The sequence below is a fragment of the Ptychodera flava genome, chromosome 6, assembly GCF_041260155.1.
Source record: "Ptychodera flava strain L36383 chromosome 6, AS_Pfla_20210202, whole genome shotgun sequence".
In the NCBI taxonomy this organism is placed as follows: domain Eukaryota; kingdom Metazoa; phylum Hemichordata; class Enteropneusta; family Ptychoderidae; genus Ptychodera; species Ptychodera flava.
Window position 1 is genome coordinate 34490454 of NC_091933.1, and position 19623 is coordinate 34510076.

General features: G+C 36.5%; 1 protein-coding gene across 2 annotated transcripts; it reads right to left on the reverse strand.

Annotated features, from left to right (window-relative positions):
• Window positions 1–1997: 1997 nt before the first annotated feature.
• LOC139135578 (protein SSUH2 homolog) lies at window positions 1998–17783 on the reverse strand. Of its 2 annotated transcripts, none has more exons than XM_070703044.1 (12): window positions 17497–17783; window positions 15333–15642; window positions 14716–14861; window positions 13089–13218; window positions 12119–12179; window positions 11019–11143; window positions 10529–10591; window positions 10284–10387; window positions 10005–10097; window positions 8961–9063; window positions 4586–4690; window positions 1998–3611 (listed from the first exon to the last, which is right to left on the reverse strand). In XM_070703044.1, exons 1-12 carry the CDS (start codon window positions 17526–17528, stop codon window positions 3465–3467), a joined length of 1419 nt encoding a protein of 472 aa, XP_070559145.1. In that variant the 5' UTR covers window positions 17529–17783; the 3' UTR covers window positions 1998–3464. The 2 variants fall into 2 exon arrangements, with proteins under 2 accessions (XP_070559145.1, XP_070559144.1); XM_070703043.1 differs by having other exon boundaries at window positions 17312–17744.
• Window positions 17784–19623: the final 1840 nt, after the last annotated feature.

The window sequence follows — 19623 nt, forward strand, 5'->3', positions numbered from 1 at the left end:
TTGACCTTTTTTCGACATATAGCCACCTAGCAGGACAATTTTTCGATGAAAGCCTCCACAAGCAGGTAAGCTTTAATCCAGTCAAAAAACTAGGAGTGTTACATTCTTTCTAGAAGACGTTTAGCTACGAAACAATCGGGCATCTTCCAAAAAGTAATCGGGACTGAAGGAAGGAAGAGCCTTGCATGCCTAAAACTCTTTACTCCAGTGTACTTGTAAGGTCACTGATCCGGAGTGAATTTCATCATTCAGTTGCATTTTTGGCGCGCCATTTGGGCGCGTAACTTTAATAATATACATATTATTCAGAGCGCCCTTCGGGTGCATGACTTTATCAGGCATATATATAAGAGATATCTGGATGTTAAATATTTTTCGGTGTGCACTTCAGGCACGCCATTTTAATAAATCAGAGATATATGTCAGAGATATCTTAATTTTTGAAGTGAAAGTGTACCATTATGAAATCTGCAGTTTATATCAAAGGCATGCCTAATTCCCGAGACTTTTCTGTTTTCTCTATGAGAATTCAGTATAAGAAAGCAACATGCACTGAATCAGATGTTCACACTATATTTGATACAGTGACATATTTTAGAAAGAGGAAAATGACAAGATATATTTTTTGTTCTCATTGATGCAATTATTTACCTTTGAGTCACAGGTGTACTATGAAAAGGCGCTTTTTTCATGATTAAAATAATAGTTAACAAAAGGCAGTTTTTGTCATTATTAGCTGTGCTTTCATTGTTTCAGTGTTAAAAGAAAAGGTCCTCTCAGACACTACGCACATCAGATTTAGGATTTGGCTACAACTTACAAAAAATAGCTCTCTGTGGCTTCTCAGGAGATGTAATTGGATGGCTGGCAAGTCTAACACCCATCGAAGTTAAGTTCTTGATTCACTGCTTTTCTCTCTTTGATATAAATGCCTGACATTCATTTCTGTGTAACAGTTCATGATATCTAGTTAGGCATAGAAAGTGTGAAATACATTCACAGCTCATTCAAAATACTGTATTCAAACTCTAAAATTGACACTTTGAAATTCCTATCTTACAACTGACATGTCAACAATTTCATTCAAACACAGAATGAATATATATATATATAATATATATATATATATATATATATATATATATATTATATATATATATACTATATCTATCTATCTATCTATCTATATTATTATATATATATATATATATATATATATATATATATATATATATATATATATATATATATATATATATATATATATATATAATTGAAGTTACATTCAACCTTTTCACCTTTTGTTTTACCTTTGTCGCAAGGGGGGAGGGTGTCACCCTGTTTTCGAAAATTGAAATAGGGGGGGTCAGCCACTTTTTGATGTCGACTAAAAATAATCCACCACCCCCATCCCCCAACCGAAGAAACTGACTAGTCCCTGAAACTGATATGTACGGGACGTGATACCCGCAATAAAAGTCCGATTGGCAATCATGGTAGATATTCTCACTTCAGAACATGGAGCCGCACAAGTTCCATCGACAGGTGTTATACATCAGTGTCAGCCAGGGCTGGGTTACCAGCAAGTTTTCCCGTGGGCGAGAACCAACAAATCACTGAAAATTTTGACCTATCGGTGAAATAGCGCCCTCAATGGTGTTTTTGCAGGAGTATGCCCATTGGCCTCAAACTCTCCAGATTGTCAATATATTGTTGCCTCGGTATGTTACCTTGGAGTGTTTTGATTTAATATGGAGGTAGGAGCGGAAATTTTACCTCGACGGATTAAAGCAGTTAATGATCTTTAAATATGTGTAACACATCGAAACTCAAGTCTAGCAATAATCAAGTATGCGTCACTCTGTATTGAATTACACACCCTGTACATAGTTTATGACAGGACATGTGTGTTCTGTCGTAATAAAAGGGATGTCTTTTTGAAATAAGGAAGCAAATATTGAAAGGTAACAAATGAAAAAAACATAAACAAAGCACTGTGAGATGGTTATGTTAGTAATTTATTGAATCCTGGTTAATGAGTCTGTACTTTTATATCAACTGACACTGTACATATCAGAGAAAGTGAAATAACATTAAATCTAAGCATGACAACTCAAGCCACCCTTGTGTTAATGTTTATCATGTGACCATATATTTCACTGTGACAACATGCCAGGATAGGTGTAAATGATATAACACAAAACATTCTATTACATACAGCTCTCCAGAACTTACTATTCATGCTTGTTAATGAATTTGCATCATTCTGGTCTGTAAGAGCACAACGCAATTTCAGATTAACTTGTTAAAGCACTCCACACCTTCTGATTGGCTTATCAGGGCACTCAACAGTTTCTGATTGGTTGCTTTACCTTGCTACTTTAAATACCTTTAATAGCATTTGATTTCAGGGATGTAAATTTATTTTATGTAGAGAAAGTAATCACCACTACTAACAATAGCAAACCTTCCCTTGTAACTTTTACTCCATGCTTGCCTTTCCATCTTTTAAAGAAACATGAAATGATCTTACCTGTCTTACAGCCTCCATATTATTTTAAATGGCGAGAGCATCCTTATTAAAGTGTGTCATGTGACCTGAAAACTCTTGAGTGAAATATTTTTTTACATTCTCCACTATAATTCAAGCACCACAGTACAAGACTTAAAATGGTGAAATTATATCGTCGACTCTGCAGAGTTGTTTACTAATATATACAATATTATCGTGATTACAGTTATCATAAAAACAGACATTTCATCAGATTGGTCATATCTCTATAATCTGAAACCAAGTTCATAGACATCATGACAGTTAAGTAGGTCTCTTCAATTTAACGTGGTTCAGTAACTCTGAACGTACATAGATATATAGATTTCATTCTAGAAATTTGGTAATATACTAATTAGCTTGACAAATTTATTGGTATAACATCTCAAAATTCTACTGAAATATCCCGAAGGTTTAAAAAAGCCACTTCACGGAAGCATAGGTGACTATATTTTAAATACATTAGATATCTATGGCATGCAGCACAGTTTTATGACTTTAACACTGAGCGTCCTGGTTAACAGTACTTGTGAAGCTAAAACCTGGATGTCAATACAAATTAAACAGATAATTAAGAAGTTTGTCGTCAGAGCCTTCATGTAGCATCGGCCATTGCTGATGGTTTCGCACATCCTTTCTGGTGACAAAGTTCTGGACGTCTGAATAGTTGGCTCAGCCTGCTACTGACACGACACGATTCTTGTTGCTTGAAGTAAATATTTGAAATTCTCAGGGAAAACCTAAATGCTTCCCCATTCTTCTTGAGTATGAAGTTCCTTGAAATTGTCTCTTGTCAAGAAGTACTGATTATACCGGATTTTGTCCAGTCTCTATATCTTGTTGAAGTCGTGAGCTGAACACAAGATTCTACTTGTGTTCGTAGAGTTTTGGTCTGGTTGTCTGCTGTAACTGATTACAAAATACTACATCCACAGCAGCACTGTTGAGGATAATCCGGTGCGTGCACACGGTGTTCAAATCCATACACGAAGTAAGAGAAACTTTCGGATTTCCAGTTACAGTGCAAATTTGTGACCGGTATCACTCTCACGCTGTGACGCTGCAAATTTGAGAACGACAAAAATGTTAGTAGAATGAAGACGTGTAGACTTTCATTAAAGAATAATTTTAACAAAATTAGGATATCACATTTAAAAATTTTAAACTTAATCAAGTTTAAGTGATGGATTATCTGCAAATAAATGTTCGGGTATAACTTTATTTCAAATTATGATTGCTATTGAGTTAAAAAAACTTTGAATGGTGAACCAATGATTGGGGGATCTTTACATAACTTTCATACAGATAATGCAGAGTCTCGCTTTGAATAGTAAATATCTAGATATGCTGACTGCCAGTTTCCAATCTTATGTGTTTGAACAGTTTTGAAACTGCATCATGATTTTTAGTCTCTGGACCTAATCTGTCTACAGGGTCAAACCAGTGTACATGATGACAAATCCGTTTACAGGACAACAAACCTGTGTACAGGACAAAATCTCTGTGCAGGGCCTAATCTGCTTACAGGGTAAAATCTGTGTACAAGACCACATATGTGCTCTTTCAAAGCTGTAGGGCTGTGGCAATATTCTGTGTGTACAGGACCATATTTCTGTACAGGGCCTAATCTGTGTACAGGACCAAATAATGTATGGAACCAAATTTGTGTACAGGACTAGACTGGCCCTGGCCACTTGGCTTTTATCAAGCATACAAAGCAGTTACTGGATCGCGTTCACCCCAAGATGTATATAGCATCATTGTACTGTGTTGATATTATATGCTCACAGACTGGGGGGAAGAAGTCTAGTATAGGACATAATCTCTCACAAAATATTTGGTGTGTCAAGGATTAAATTTCTGCTTAGGGCCTAATCTGTGTACAGGACCAAGTCTACTACCAAAAACAACTTGGCTGTTACAAATTTTGGTATGACAGATTTGTATAATTCATCCAGGTATGAAGGTTTGAACCCTATAGTTGCATGCTGATTTCTCTGTTGCTATATTGTAAAACTTTGACGTAAGACTGACCTGCATCAATATCCGCTCCATGGCATAAGCAGTGTTATGACGTTGAATCAGAGTGTGCGAAGCTTGATTGATGTTGTTATCTGGGAAATGTGTGATGGGCATCACCTAAAAGAGGAGCAGAATAAATAATATCAAAATTATGGAATTTACTTGATTTGTCAAAAAAGTATACTGATATGCTATATCATTTAAAATGTTATAGTTACAAACATTGGCTCATTAGCACAATTCTAATTATTTCTGAGAAAAGAGTATTAACCCTTTGAGTGCCAAAGTCAGTTTTTATCACCTTAAAAACATAGGGCCAAAGTCCCTGAAGCTACTATAGACATGGATACAAAATTAAGTATTTCCTGACTGTATGAAATTATCTCACTAAGGTCATCCCAGGGACCTGTAAACCAAATATTAAAGCTGTCTGACCAGCGGTTTTGAAAAAACAAGCGACTCAACAGTTGACAGAGCTCTGCTGTGTTATGTAGAGAATAACCTTTTGTGACACATGTATTGATGAAGAAGGTGGATATCTTTGATAGCTCATTTCAGGATGGAAAAAAAATTCCGTAAAAATACAAATTTGCATATTTCATCACAATTTTAACAATCTTAGTTGGGTTATCCCTAGGGACCTGTATACCAAATAACAAAGCTGTCTGACCAGTGGTTATGAAGAAGAAGATTTTTTACCAAAAACGCCTTTTTTGGTGCTAATTTGCATATTTTCAACAATATCAAAAAACTAATAAAAGAGTTTCTCAAAATCATATATTTTATCCACACAACAAATATCAAATCAGTAAGTACTGCAGTTCTCTAGATATTTAAGTTAACGGACGCCTCACAAACGGACATACATACATAATACATACATACCGGTACATACATACATATATACATACTGACAGTGCACGCCGGATAGATACCCATCCCAATAGCTTCTATAGACTATATTAGTCTATAGTAGCTAATAAATGAGAGTTAATTACATTCTAATTAAAGTAAACAAGACTTGCTTAAATCAAGATTTTCATGATAAAAAAAACAGCATATCTGTCAGGTTATAAAGAATCTTAAGCAGGTTATCTTTTTATCAGTATTTTCATCCTAGCACATTTTAACTTTCAAATTAACATTGTAAGTAAGTTCCGTTGAATAAGTTGAGACTGTACGTACTCAGAGAAAGCACACTGAAGAGACAAATGTTTGAAACTTAAGAAGTTCAAGGTCATCAAAAGCATCATGTAACACTTTCATTGCACTGTTTACACAGATTGCATAATTGCTATAATAGCACATGAGGAATCTTACAGCCCAGCTTTACCATAAAAACCTTATCACTTTGACCACTCTTTTAATTGACCACTCTATTTTTTCCTCAAAAAGTAATTTTATTTTATCCTTACCAAGTCAACCATAAATGGAAATTAGAACTTTCTCTATCTCTATTTATTTGACCACCCTATCATGACAGACTATTTTGAGCAATTTGTTTTAGATAACATACAGGGCACAATAAATGACGGTTCAGAATATGTCAAAGTTGGGATTCGGAAAGTTTGCCTTTACTGATGTTAAGCATTTTCACAATGAACTGTCCCAAAAAGTTTGAACTTTCTGATAATTCTACACTACCCGGATATGAACTGAAAATGCTCACGTGTTTCATTATATATTGCAGTTGTGTAAAATTGAACCTTTGCCACATGTTTACAACTTCATTGAAAGTATTATGATCAACATAATGAACAATAATCACTGCCGATTAGGTCATGAAGTATACAAATATGTAATAAGCTGAAATAAAAATATTAAAGTTCTTTGACTGCTGTCATTGTATCTCCACTTTATATAGCAAGTGTAATTACCATTGGCCAAGTCCTTCAAGCCATATATGCCGAGCTGTGAAAGCTCATTAGACATGCAAATTATAAATGAGCTGACATGAAAATGTGAAATGACTTTTGATATTCTTTTAACCTGGTATAATCATCAATGTACATAGCATGTTTTGCCAACTTTGATCAAGTAAATCCCAGTATATATCCCTAATAAGCAAAGTTCATTAAATATGTAAATTAGGAATTGGCTTAAGTAAAAATGCTTAATGATTTTCAATGATGTTGTATCACGGTATATGCAATAAAAGTAGCAAGTTTTGTCAACTTTGGTCAAGTCGATTCAGATATATATCCCTAATTAGGAAGGTTCATTAAATATGCAAATTAGGAATTGGCTGAAGAGAAAATGCTTAATGACTGTCTTTAATGTACATAGCAAGTTTCATCAAGTCAATACATATAAATATCCCAAATTATGAAAATTCATTTAATATGCAAATTAGGAATTGGCTGAAGTAAAAATGTCTTTTGACTTTCAATAATGTTATATCACAGTATCTTTGATGTATATAGCAAGTTTCAACAACTACAATCAAGTTAATTCAGATATATATCCCTAATTAGGAAAATTCATTAAATATGCAAATTCTGAATTGGCTGAAGTAAAACTGTTAAATGACTTTCAATAATGTTGTATCATAGTGTCTTTAATGTATATAGCAAGTTTCATAAATTTTGGTCCAGTCAATTCAGATATACATCCCTAATTAGCAAAGTTCATCAAATATGTAAATTAGGAATTAACTGAAGTAAAAATGCTTTATGATTTTCAATAATGTTGTATTATAATATCTCCAATACATGTAGCAAGTTTTGTCAACTTTGGTCAAGTCAATTCAGATATATATCCCTAATTAGCAAAGTTCATTAAATATGCAAATTAGGAATTGTCTGAAGAGAAAATGCTAAATGACTTTCAATAATATTGTATCATAGTATCTTCAATACATGTAGCAAGTTTGGTCAATTTTGATCGTGTCAAATCAGATATATACCCCTAATTAGGAAAGTTCATTAAATATGCAAATTAGGAATTACCTGAAGAGAAAATGCTAACTGACTTTCAATAATATTGTATCATAGTATCTTCAATACATGTAGCAAGTTTGGTCAATTTTGATCGTGTCAAATCAGATATATATCCCTAATTAGGAAAGTTCATTAAATATGCAAATTAGCAACTATCTTTCACGTCACCCCTTAATGGTTCCCACTGCTGATATATCTTGGTGTGATCAACATTTGTAGCAAATCTCATCAAATTGTGTGCAGTTGTTTTAATGTATATCTGTTTTCTCTAAAATCATTAATTATGCAAATTAACAGTAAGTATGCAAGCCACGCCCACCAAAACCTTTTCAGTTCTAGCCATTTGAATTCTGAAGATGTCTACCAAATTTGACTGAAATTCGTTCAGCCGTTTTTGAGATAATGGGGATACAGACACACGGACACACACACAGACACACACACACACACACACACAGACAGACATGGCTAAACCATATGCTCACGTGTGTGAACACGTGAGCAAAAAATTATTTTGGCTTTGATGATTTTCTAATTAATTCAATTATTTAAAATCATATTAATTATTTTTTTCTGGGTGAATTGATAGGGTTTATACAGTACAAGAATTACATACAGTGTAAGTCAAATTTTGATCAAAAATGACAAAAAAATTCCTTTAAAATACAGATTGGCATATTTCATCACAATTTGAACAAATCTAACTTGGGTTGTCCCTTGGGACCTGTATAACAAATACAAAGCTGTCTGACCATGCGGTTATGAAGAAGATTTTTTACCAAAAACGCCTTTTTTGGCATTAATTTTCCTATTTTGAACAATATCAAAAAATAAAAAAAACAGTTTCTCAAAATCATATTTTTCATCTACACAACAAATATCAAATCAGTAAGTACTGCGGTTCTCAAGATATTTGAGTGGACGGACGCCTCACAAACGGACATACATACATACATACATACATACATACATACATACATACATACAGACTGACGATGGACGCCGGACGGATACCCATCCCAATAGCTTCTATAGACTATAGTCTATAATAGCTAAATATACCCAGTTAATTTATTTCAGATTTTTGCCCAAAATTTTGATGAAAAACTGTAACTGATGAAATTTGATGTCCATTTGGTTCAAAATTATCAATTACACAAAATTTATAGAAATTGGTAAAATGTTGCACTAAAATTTTGTTGGGAAAAATACACCACTCAAAGGGTCAAATGCAGGGCAGGAAAAGTGATAATACTGACTTAGAGGGACATTTCTGACGTTCTCACAACTATTAGCTTATCAGATAAAAACACTGGTCAAACTAGGTATACAAATACCGTGTGTGGTACTGTACATCTTATGTCCAGACCAAAATTGTTCAAAAAACAAATTATCATAGACTATCTTTTTCTCTGAAAACAGCAAGAAACATTATAAGTAATCCTTACCCTTGGGTGTTGTTGATTAAACACGGTTTCTCCTGAGACACCTCTGATCAATGTGTCTGGTAGAGCTGTTCTCTCTACGATATGATCATCATGGTGCACTATCCTGCGAGCATAAACCAACGGTGTGAACAATCAGAGGGCTGGTGAAATCAAATGACTGCGGCATAACAGTGCAGAGTAATTTCAAATAAATTATTATTAAGACTTTGCCGTCCATATCATCATTACCAAAACAAAAACAAAAGCTAACAGTCTCAACACAGTTTGATCTATTCATTTATTAAGGGATTGTCAAGGAACACTTTTCCTAGATGCCAACCACAACCACAGCCACACTCATGATACTATCAGTGAATTTGTGAAAGAAAATTTTCAAATTTTACTAGTTTACCTCATGTCTTGAGTTGTTGCTACCTACCTGCCATGCTATCTTTACATCATACATATGTATCACACAAAACAAATCAAAGTCAAAAATTTTTGCTTAAACTTAGCGTTCAAGGAAGCACCAATTTATTCTCACCTAAATCAATAGGAATATATGGATCACTATGCAATACTTTGCATTACAAAAGTAAACTCTACAATATTGAAAATGTTTTAAAATCAACAATGATGTCATTCTGCGTATTAACGAGATTGTAAAAATCTTTGCTTTCATGAACACAGGGTTCTCAAGCAGTTCTCTGATAAAGGATGGTGAGATTTTCAATCCCTGTTCTTCTTTTACAGGATTGATGTGCACTTGTCATAATTAAGGTTATTTTTTTGCTGTTGAACTTCACCCACCTTATCGACTAGATCTTCCATTTATGTGATTTGAGTCAGTAAACAGTAAATTGTTGACTGAACCGGGTGAGAAATCTTGAATAAATTGAAACTTCCAAGAGAATTATTTACTCTGCTTTACAAACTTACATCCCTAATCCAACTAAACCCTGTCTGTCTACACATTTCTCCTATACATATCTCAGCTTTGAATAGCTGCACAATAATTTTTCTACAAAACAAAACTAGTAGAATGGAGTTGTTTGCCATACTTACCATTCTATGGTCAATCTGATGAAACACTTGAGTTGGCATCTCCCATTGCATGTTCTACAGACCACATGACCATGTCCATGACACAGAAAGCACCTGAAACGAAAGTCCAAAATGTCATCAGTTTCTAAACACCTGACATTTCAACTTTGTATTGTTCCAGGGTGAGAAATAGGAAACAGTACCGTATTTTCTACACAATAATTTGATTAAAGTCAGTTTCTTTAGACTTTCAACTCTACTTTGTTAAGCTTGGAGATAAGTTTGTTTTGGTAAACTGACCTTTTCCTTCCCCATCCGTGACAGAAATGACACTGTCTGCGTTCATGTCGACCTTCATGATAATGTGTGTGATGACCGCGGCCATGACAATGAGTACAGCGTGTCTGCAACATACAATCAATCAGTCAATGACACAGTGACCCTTATAAAGTAAAATTGCTAAAATATCAACATTTATGATAATTCATAAAAAACACCAAAAAAAAAACCAAAACAAAACAACGATGTTGTTGTAATATGCATACCCTTCCTCTTCCATAGCAATGATAACATCTTTTTCTTCCAAGACCAAGGCAGTCATGACAAGGCTGATGAGAAACAAACAAGCAAAAGGCGGGTCACCAAAAGTTCACATAAAAATACAGAATGTTGGGAAATCCAACATCCTAAGATGACTTCAACGTGGAACTGAAACTGTTGTCTTGATCTCTCAATGGTAGACATCTTAGGTCGCAAATTGCCGATTGACGTGACCCACACAAGATATGCATACTGTTGACACAACAGTGAGTATCAGAGTTCACTGACACACAGACCCTGATCCCAAACTGCTAGTTTTTATTTCGATTGTTACATCAGAATGTTCTGAAACTGTGATGTAACATTTGATATCAGTATGACAAATCAAAGTTTGTATTTTGTTCTCCACATCGTTGGCATAATTTGAAATTATGTTCTGTATCAGGATTAGTTCGTTTGATGAATTATCATCTTGTCACTGTTACGATAACATACCTTAACGGATGCAGTATGCGGAACTTCAACATGGGTAACTTGTGCTGTGAAAGGCGGTGGCTGTCGGGCTTCTATTTGCCACGGTCCTGGTGCTGGGCCATTATAAGGACCATCAATCGGCTGACCTGAATGCAATACAAATAATGAAGTTAATATTAACCCTTTGAGCCCTGCAATTTTCCCCCCAAAATATCAGGGCAACATTTTATCAATTTTTATGAATTTACTGCAAGTTATTCCATGGGCTGCACTTTTTGACCAAAATTTTGGGAAAAATTTGAAAAAATTGACTAGATCTGAAAGAAATTGTGGGCGTTGTATCGTGTAAATGCAAGAAAAATCGATTTTGGCACTCAAAGGGTTAATTCAATAAACAGTGCACAAGGCAACATTTCTTGAATACCTAGAGAACTAAGTTTATCTGTTATGTTACATGCATGTGATGTGATAATATTTCAAGAGGTCTGACACAATTCAAACATTCACTGATGGAAAATCTTTTGGCAAAAATGCAGGTGCATGTCATTCACACACAATGCGAGAATATTGATTTCTACCATGGCCAGGTCTTGATTGTTTGTATTGTGGAGGAAAGGTTTTACCACTGCTTGGAGGTAACGACTGGTTGATCATATTCTAAAACCACAACAAAACTGTTTCTTGATTGTATAGATATCTATGCACATAGGTAATGCAAACCTCAAAAGTGACAAAACTCTCTTCTAGGAAACTGTAAAGCATTCTCTTTCAAAATCAAGAACAAAAAGGGTCACCACGAACATTTTGGAATTGGGGAAGCAAATCATCCAAAATTCAACACTATTTGAAATTCAAAATGGCTGCTATCCCCAAGGTTACTCTATGGGGTAAAATTTAAATTAAAATTTTCAATTTTCACAGAAACAACATATCTCTTATGTGACATGTTACATAGGGAAAATTTCATTTATTCGACAGGTTTCAAATTGAGTTCATGAAAACAACTGACCAGCAAAATATTGTAAACATTTGAGAGTCTTGAATATCTGTCCCCAAGGCTCATTCTACAATAAATACAAGTTTCTAGTTGTATCTATTATGGACTTATGGACTTCACTAACCATGATATGGTTCCTGTGCCCACTTGGTCGATCTCTTCTCTGTAAAGGTGTCAAGAATATACTGAAATAAAAGAATATTTGTTACAACTGGTGTTTCAGATTTGATATCTACACATAGTCTGTGAATCACATGAGACTCTGTGTTTGAGGTGGTTTTGTCTTATGTAAAGACATTGTTCACCAATATTTCTGGATCTAGTAATTTTTTATCAATCCCCAAATTAATTTGAAAGAGGCATGGCCTCTAAAATCTTTATAACAAGTTCACAAACATGCCTATAAATTAAAGAAACATACAAAAGGAAATTTCACAAACCTTAATTTTTACATTTTTTATCAGATATCTGCATGGGAACAAAATAATCTTTTGTGTGAAAGATGTTTAATTTTCTTTCCTAGAGCTAAGACCTATTGACTGCAACATGGCAACTGGAATATCCACCGAGACACATCATTGTCTGTTGAAATTCTCTTCAAGTTTTTGTTTTTGTGAATATTTTAGCCAGTCATATGAAGCCACGTGCCACTGCCTTTAGATATCACAGAAGTACTTGTAGGATTTATCAAAGATATCACAGAATGCAGTCACTGATAGAAGAACCTACTGCAATTTAAAATAGCTTCAACAATTGTTCAGCGGAAGAGGAGCATTTGGTTAATTTAGGAATTACTGACACATTTCAATTACAGTACTATTCCTTTGAATGTTTTAATTCAGAATGGCAAACAATTTTCAATACGGGTAACATAAAAATGCAGTGAATTTGTAGTCAAACACATTCTACACATAACATATGTTCTACTGTTATCCTGGATTGTAATATTCATTTGATGAAATATGTTTGCCAATAGATACTGGTACAATCACCTATAAATACACTGTCCAGACAAAGAATTAAACACAAATTTGAAGGTTGTACAAAAAACTGGGAACTTTTTGCTTTAAAGACAAGAGCTGTGATAAACTTACATGGAAAGCATTTGACGGCATGATATTACTGAATGATAACTCCCTTGCTGCTTTGGCGCCATAGCAACAGTTTTCGGACACATGCTGCAGCAAGGCGTCCCTGGCTTGGTCCTCAGTGATAGTTGGCATACTGTTTGGAATAAAACACCAAAACAGACATTAGTTTTACAGTGTCTCAAGACATAGTAATTCAATGAACTGTTTTATTTGGTGAATGTTACAGATTCGCTGCCGCAATGGTTTTCCTCCACCAATGAACATGTAGTGAACTTGTATGCATGGAAATTTGTTCACATTGTAATTAAGGGCCATTTCACATATGAATTTTGCACAAATTTGTGCAGCTATAAAAATTTTAACTGTGAAGGAGGGTAAGGAATCCACTTTATTCTCCTCCAATTAATGGGGTATTGATTGATGGGATCCTACATAAATGATGTAAAACTTGACAGCAGCACTATGTTTTCAGTGTATGCAAAGTTTAAGGTATGCAAAGATGGTATCAAAGGAAAACAGGAAAGAAGAACAAAAATGACTGCTTTGTTAAACATTAATAGCACACAGCACTAGAAATTACCAACAAATCTCTCTGATTTGCCAAAAATGTCGATAACTGACACTGTTTAACCCTTTGAGTGCTGAAGTTGATTTTTGAGATTTTTGTAAGTTGTACAATAGTGCTACAAAATTGCTCTCTCCTTTCTCAATTATGCATGATTTTCTGTATCATTTTAAAAGGGAAGTGAGAGAAACACTGTACCGGTACTTCAAAAGTGTGTCTTCAGAATTCACTGACTAGTCTTGGGAGTTTTCCTACCCATGGGAGACACGCCCACCTTGAATCTGGGAGACACGCCCACCTTGTACCCGGAATCTCAGACAGTACAAGTATTAATGAGATATCTCCAGTATTATACGGTAGTGCTTGGCCCAGACACAGGTTCCTATTGTGCCAAAGAACTACAAAGGAATGTCATGGTGTCTCATGGCGACTTGTAAGATATTTGAATCAGTAAGGTGCCCGAGATACAATACCAGATTGACAGGAATTGGGTCACCAGTGTCCATGCTGGCCAATCAGTGACCTCACTTGGGTTTCAATACAAAAAGAAATGTGCCATCAATTCTGACTAATGACATTCTATATGTAATGGAGGACGGAATGCCATATACCATGTATGAACATATGAGACCATGCAGCTTTAAAGGGCCAGTGGCTGTAACTTCAGATTTCTTTGTCTATTTTGTTTTCGATGTCAACCACAGTTTGTTGTTGTAATCCTCCTAGCATATTGAGAGATACACTGTTGAACTTGCCAACTCAGCCTGTACAGGTGTAGACATCATTGTTATTGTTGACAAATGAATTCTGGTTCGGACTAGAATTAATTCACATGTAAACAATTAACAGTGCATTTTACAAGTATAGAACAGAAGCTGTATTGACAAGCTAAATACATGCAAATGTTGTTGTTAAAATTACGTACTCTGGGGCGTAGAACAAGAAACTTTAGTTAACTTTAACAAAAGGCTGAAATCATCAAAGGTTACAGCTACTCGCCCTTAAAATGCTTATTGTCCAACTGTGAGTTAATTTTATATATGTCATAAATATGAAAGGACTCACTTTGGTGTCACCTCTGACTGTTCAGGATAGCTAGACTGCATCATAGCTTCATTGTAGCTTGGAGGAGGCAACGGAGCTCCTTGCATGTTATCATACCCTGATACCTGGTCCATTTTTTCCGCCGGAGGCGCCGTTGGCTGTGGAGCCTGTGAATGATGGAGAAATCATGGTACACAAAATTCAAAACTACAAATTTCTGGATATGATTCAAACAGGAACAAATTCAGGTAGCTGATATGATCAGATTGAAATGGATCCATTAGTTTTATTTGACATCTTTATGACGTTCACTTTCTATTCCTCTTGATGCGAAATTAAAAATCACTGGTAAGGATATTGGATAGACTTAAAGGCACTGTTCGCGATCCCTGGGATCGCCTTTATTCTAGTCTGTAAGAAGATTATGAAGGGTGTGATAGCCTTTTGTTTTCCATTGAAATTGTAATCTGGTGAGTAATTTTGTGATGAGACGATCTGGTGCCGTCACAGGCCTTTAAAAATACATCTTCAAACAAAGGTGACGTGGATTACTCTTTCACAAACGATTGACTGGACTACTCACAGTGTCTGTATTCCCAAGTCAGAAGATGCGTCATTCAGACACATTGATGGCTTACCTGTACATTGGGATTATCTTCCACATCATCGTCTGGAACTTCTCCTTCCCATGTAGGATTGTCAACTGCTTGAACATTGCCTCCATCTGTTGGAGGGTACCCTTGCCCGGCTGCCCCACCCTGTGGAGGGTAGCCCAGGGGTGCACCTCCCTGTGGAGGATAGCCCTGGGGCACACCTCCCTGTGGAGGGTAGCCCTGGGGTGCACCTCCCTGTGGGGGATAACCAGGATATTGTGGTTGTCCTTGTGGATGTGGATAGTTGGGCTGACCTGTTGCATACGTAGGATATGGTGGAGCCTGTCCATATCCACTGTGCAAGATAAAATAAATATGTGAATGAAAAAGTTCAAACAGCATCAGTAACCTTCTTAAACCTTTTCCAAATGAACACATACTAGAGGTATAGAGTTTGCTCCTATCAGAGATTGAAATAAAAGAATCCATCAATCTCTTGACAGTATAGATATGTTACAGTAATTATTTGGTTTTACTCACGATTTTACTGTAACCATATTTCTCAGTGAAATATTCATGCTCATGATTGGCTTAAACCCCACCATAGGCAGGTTTTACATGAGATTTGGGTACTGTTAAATGCTTATTGCACATGGAATGAACCACTCCGAGAGTGCTGTATCTCATGGAATGAAAATTGTACTCAAAAAGAGTGTACATATGTATGTGCTGGGGATATTTATGTTACGCTACATATTATATAGTTGTATCTGGCATTTATGGGTGGTTTTCTCTCAAGTTTTAATATCTAAAGAGGAGAAAAACAAACAAGGGGGGATTCATAGCACAGTGTGATGCATGCTCTACCATTGGCGGTGGGGGTGAGACAGACGACAAAAAATGATCATGCTGGCATGGAAAAGTGCAAACAAAATGTTCTAATGTGGCAATTCTGAAAGCAAAGTTTACACTGCTCTTGTATCAATCATTTAATTGCCACTATCGCTGATTTTTCCTGTTATCTAACACTAATCGTCCAATCAGAATGGCATACTTGACACACTGATTTTAGAATATTAAGTATCATGGTCTATTTTGGTAGGATTGAAAAGATGCTAATCTCTGACACACTGCTAAGTTTACAGATTGAAATGAGACAGGCCATCCTGCCAAGAAACACTTGCCCTTTTGTCTGCATGCATTGCTACTATTCAAGTATATCCAAGCAAAACTAGCTGAAGCTTTCAAATATTCAAAGTCAAACCATGACGGATGTACAAATTTTTTTTTGTACGTGTACATGGTCAAACCCAATCGATTAAAATCAGATGCAGAGTATGGCGACGTATATACACTTACACGGTAGGCGACAGCAAGAGAATACCGCGCAAGTATATACGCCGTACTCTACATCTGATTTTAATCAGATTTAAGGTCAAATCAAGTAAACCAAGTGAACGCTTGAATGGAGATGCTACCTCCATAAAGTCACGTGTTAGTTTCGATTGCATAATATACTGAAAATGAAAGTAAAAGGCAAAGACTTCCCTCCATGAGCGTGGGGAACCACGGTCCTTCCTCCTTTGTGGGAGGACCGTGGCAAAACCAAGCAAATGCGAATATCGATAAGCTTGCGGCCCTTCAAGTTCAAGTTTAAAACTCTTTTGTCCTTCACGGTCAGTGACTCTTTCTCCAGACGAATGAAATTATGCATTGGACTCTGACCCTAGTCGACGTTTAACTACTGTCCCGATAAAATACGCCAGTTTTGATTGTATTATGCCTTTATCCTGAGTGAAAATAACACTAAGTGACAGCTTCCTCCTACTACCTCCATGGCTTTACATTTGCGGAGAGTTAAAATGGCGACAAAGCGAGATCGTGACGACAGTCGGTTGATTTCGACCCCTCAGAACTACACGTACATGTACTACATCTACGAATTGTACATCGACGATTCAGTCGAATGTCGATCACGAACTTGCAGATTAACTCTACGTTTGGCTAGCTAGACGTGAACTTACGTAGAACTAGGTGGAGTATCCGTCAATTTTGCATAGGGTACCGCCATGGTACTGTGTTGTACTGCAACACTGCACTGAGAACTACAGCATCAGTGGAGAAAACAGGCGGTTGACCGTTCAACATCAAAATTTTATGCATACCGAATGCTGTCACTTGATATGATATACGTAAACAAGGTTCTTACCCGCCTTGCATGAGAGGTTGTTTTTCGGACATGTTCACAAGAGTACTACCGCTACACAACTTCCAACAAGTTTCGTCGTTTGAAAAAAGTGCACTGCTAAAGCCGTGGCTTGACTAAATTCTCATTGTCAAATTTAAGAGATTGTAGATTTTGCTGACGAGACAAACTGAAAAAACGTGGGCTGAGTACGAGTATGGTGGTAAGGTCACTGAGTCACCAATATCTTTAATACGTGGAAACACTAAATACACGGAACTCCCCTTTCTGTCGCTGTCACATGATCTCTTGTCATCGTGTCTCCCACTGTCCCAGGATGCCATGGGGAGAAACCACTTTATTTTTAGATGGTGTAAGTTGCAAACTTTAATGTCAAGGTTACATATGGCAAATCTGGACTCTACATTGGCACGATTGTTGGGGGTGGGGGGTGTCATGGGCTACGGTCAGCAGACGACGTGTCTGTCAGACAGATGCATTGACACCGCGGCCTGCTTTGACAAAGATCGGTGTACATGTATGGCGGGTGCCTCATATATGGGGCAGGATGCGCTTAGGGATGGACCATTAGACCTTGGGAGGGGGTGGTCACAATGAAATTGTGAAAATTTTTTTTTCACTATTGTAAATTTTTAAATTTTTTTTTTCCAATTGAGATTAGCTGTGCAAATTTTTTTTTTCAGAGTAAATTTTCAGATTTATAATTTTTTTTTAGTTCGTTGCTGTCTGAAGATAGAGGGGCAAAGATGTGGTGCGAAGCACCACAAGCGGCCGCGCAAGTGGTCACTCCTACTGCTGTTGGAGTTTTTGAAAAATAGAGATTAAAATGGTGTTATTTGGTGGCACTTGGGGAGTATTTTTGCGGGGGGGGGGGAAGGTCAGGAGGGGCCCGGGGATGTCCCCCAGTTGGCGCTTTTGAAAAATAGAGATTAAAATGGTGTTATTTGATGGCACTTGGGGAGTATTTTTGCGGGGGGAGGTCAGGAGGGGGTGTCCCCCAGTTGGAGCTTTTGAAAAATAGAGATTAAAATGGTGTTATTTGATGGCACTTGGGGAGTATTTTTGCGGGGGGGGAAGGTCAGGAGGGGCCCGGGGGTGTCCCCCAGTTGGCGCTTTTGAAAAATAGAGATTAAAATGGTGTTATTTGAAGGCACTTGGGGAGTATTTTTGCGGGGGAGGTCAGGAGGGGGTGTCCCCCAGTTGGAGCTTTTGAAAAATAGAGATTAAAATGGTGTTATTTGATGGCACTTGGGGAGTATTTTTGCGGGGGGGGGGGGAGGTCAGGAGGAGCCCGGGGGTGTCCCCCAGTTGGCGCTTTTGAAAAATAGAGATTAAAATGGTGTTATTTGATGGCACTTGGGGAGTATTTTTGCGGGGGGAGGTCAGGAGGGGGTGTCCCCCATTGGAGCTTTTGAAAAATAGAGATTAAAATGGTGTTATTTGGTGGCACTTGGAGAGCATTTTTTTCAGATTACACATCTTCCTCTGAAACATGGTCTTCTTGCTCCTCAGTAGCTTCCTATAGTTTTGAAAATTGACTATTTTGTTTTCTGGCTTCCCTTTCTACTGCGTGGTGAAATGCCTACATTCACCCCACCAAACATCATGCATATCTCATGATTTACAATTGATTTTGACAAGGTGAGAAGCTGTTTGCAAAATATAGTGAAATTTGCATATTTGTGTTTTTAGAGCAATTGTTGCCCTTTTTTGATCAAAACATCTATTTCTCTGTAGCAGCATGTCCAAATTGATTGGATGTGTATAGATGTGGTGAAATTTCAATATTTGTCTTTTTAGGGCAATTTATGCCATTCATGGTAAAAAAATCTGTATTCTCTGAAAGGGCTTGTCCAATTTCTTTGAAATTTGCTACATAAGTCCTTTAAGATTTGTTTAAATCATGCTCTTTTTGTGGTGGAAAAATTCTTCAGATAATTGTCATTCAGCATTTGCTACACACAAACGATTATTCATGCAGATTTATTCAGTATTTGCTATAGAGAAACCTTCAAAGTTTAACCCTTTTGTGTGTTTTTGTGTTGGGATTTGTTGGATAGATGGCATTCTACGTAGTGTATTGTTGAATGTTAAAAATGTGTTGCTGTTGTTTTTGAGGCTGTTTTTTTT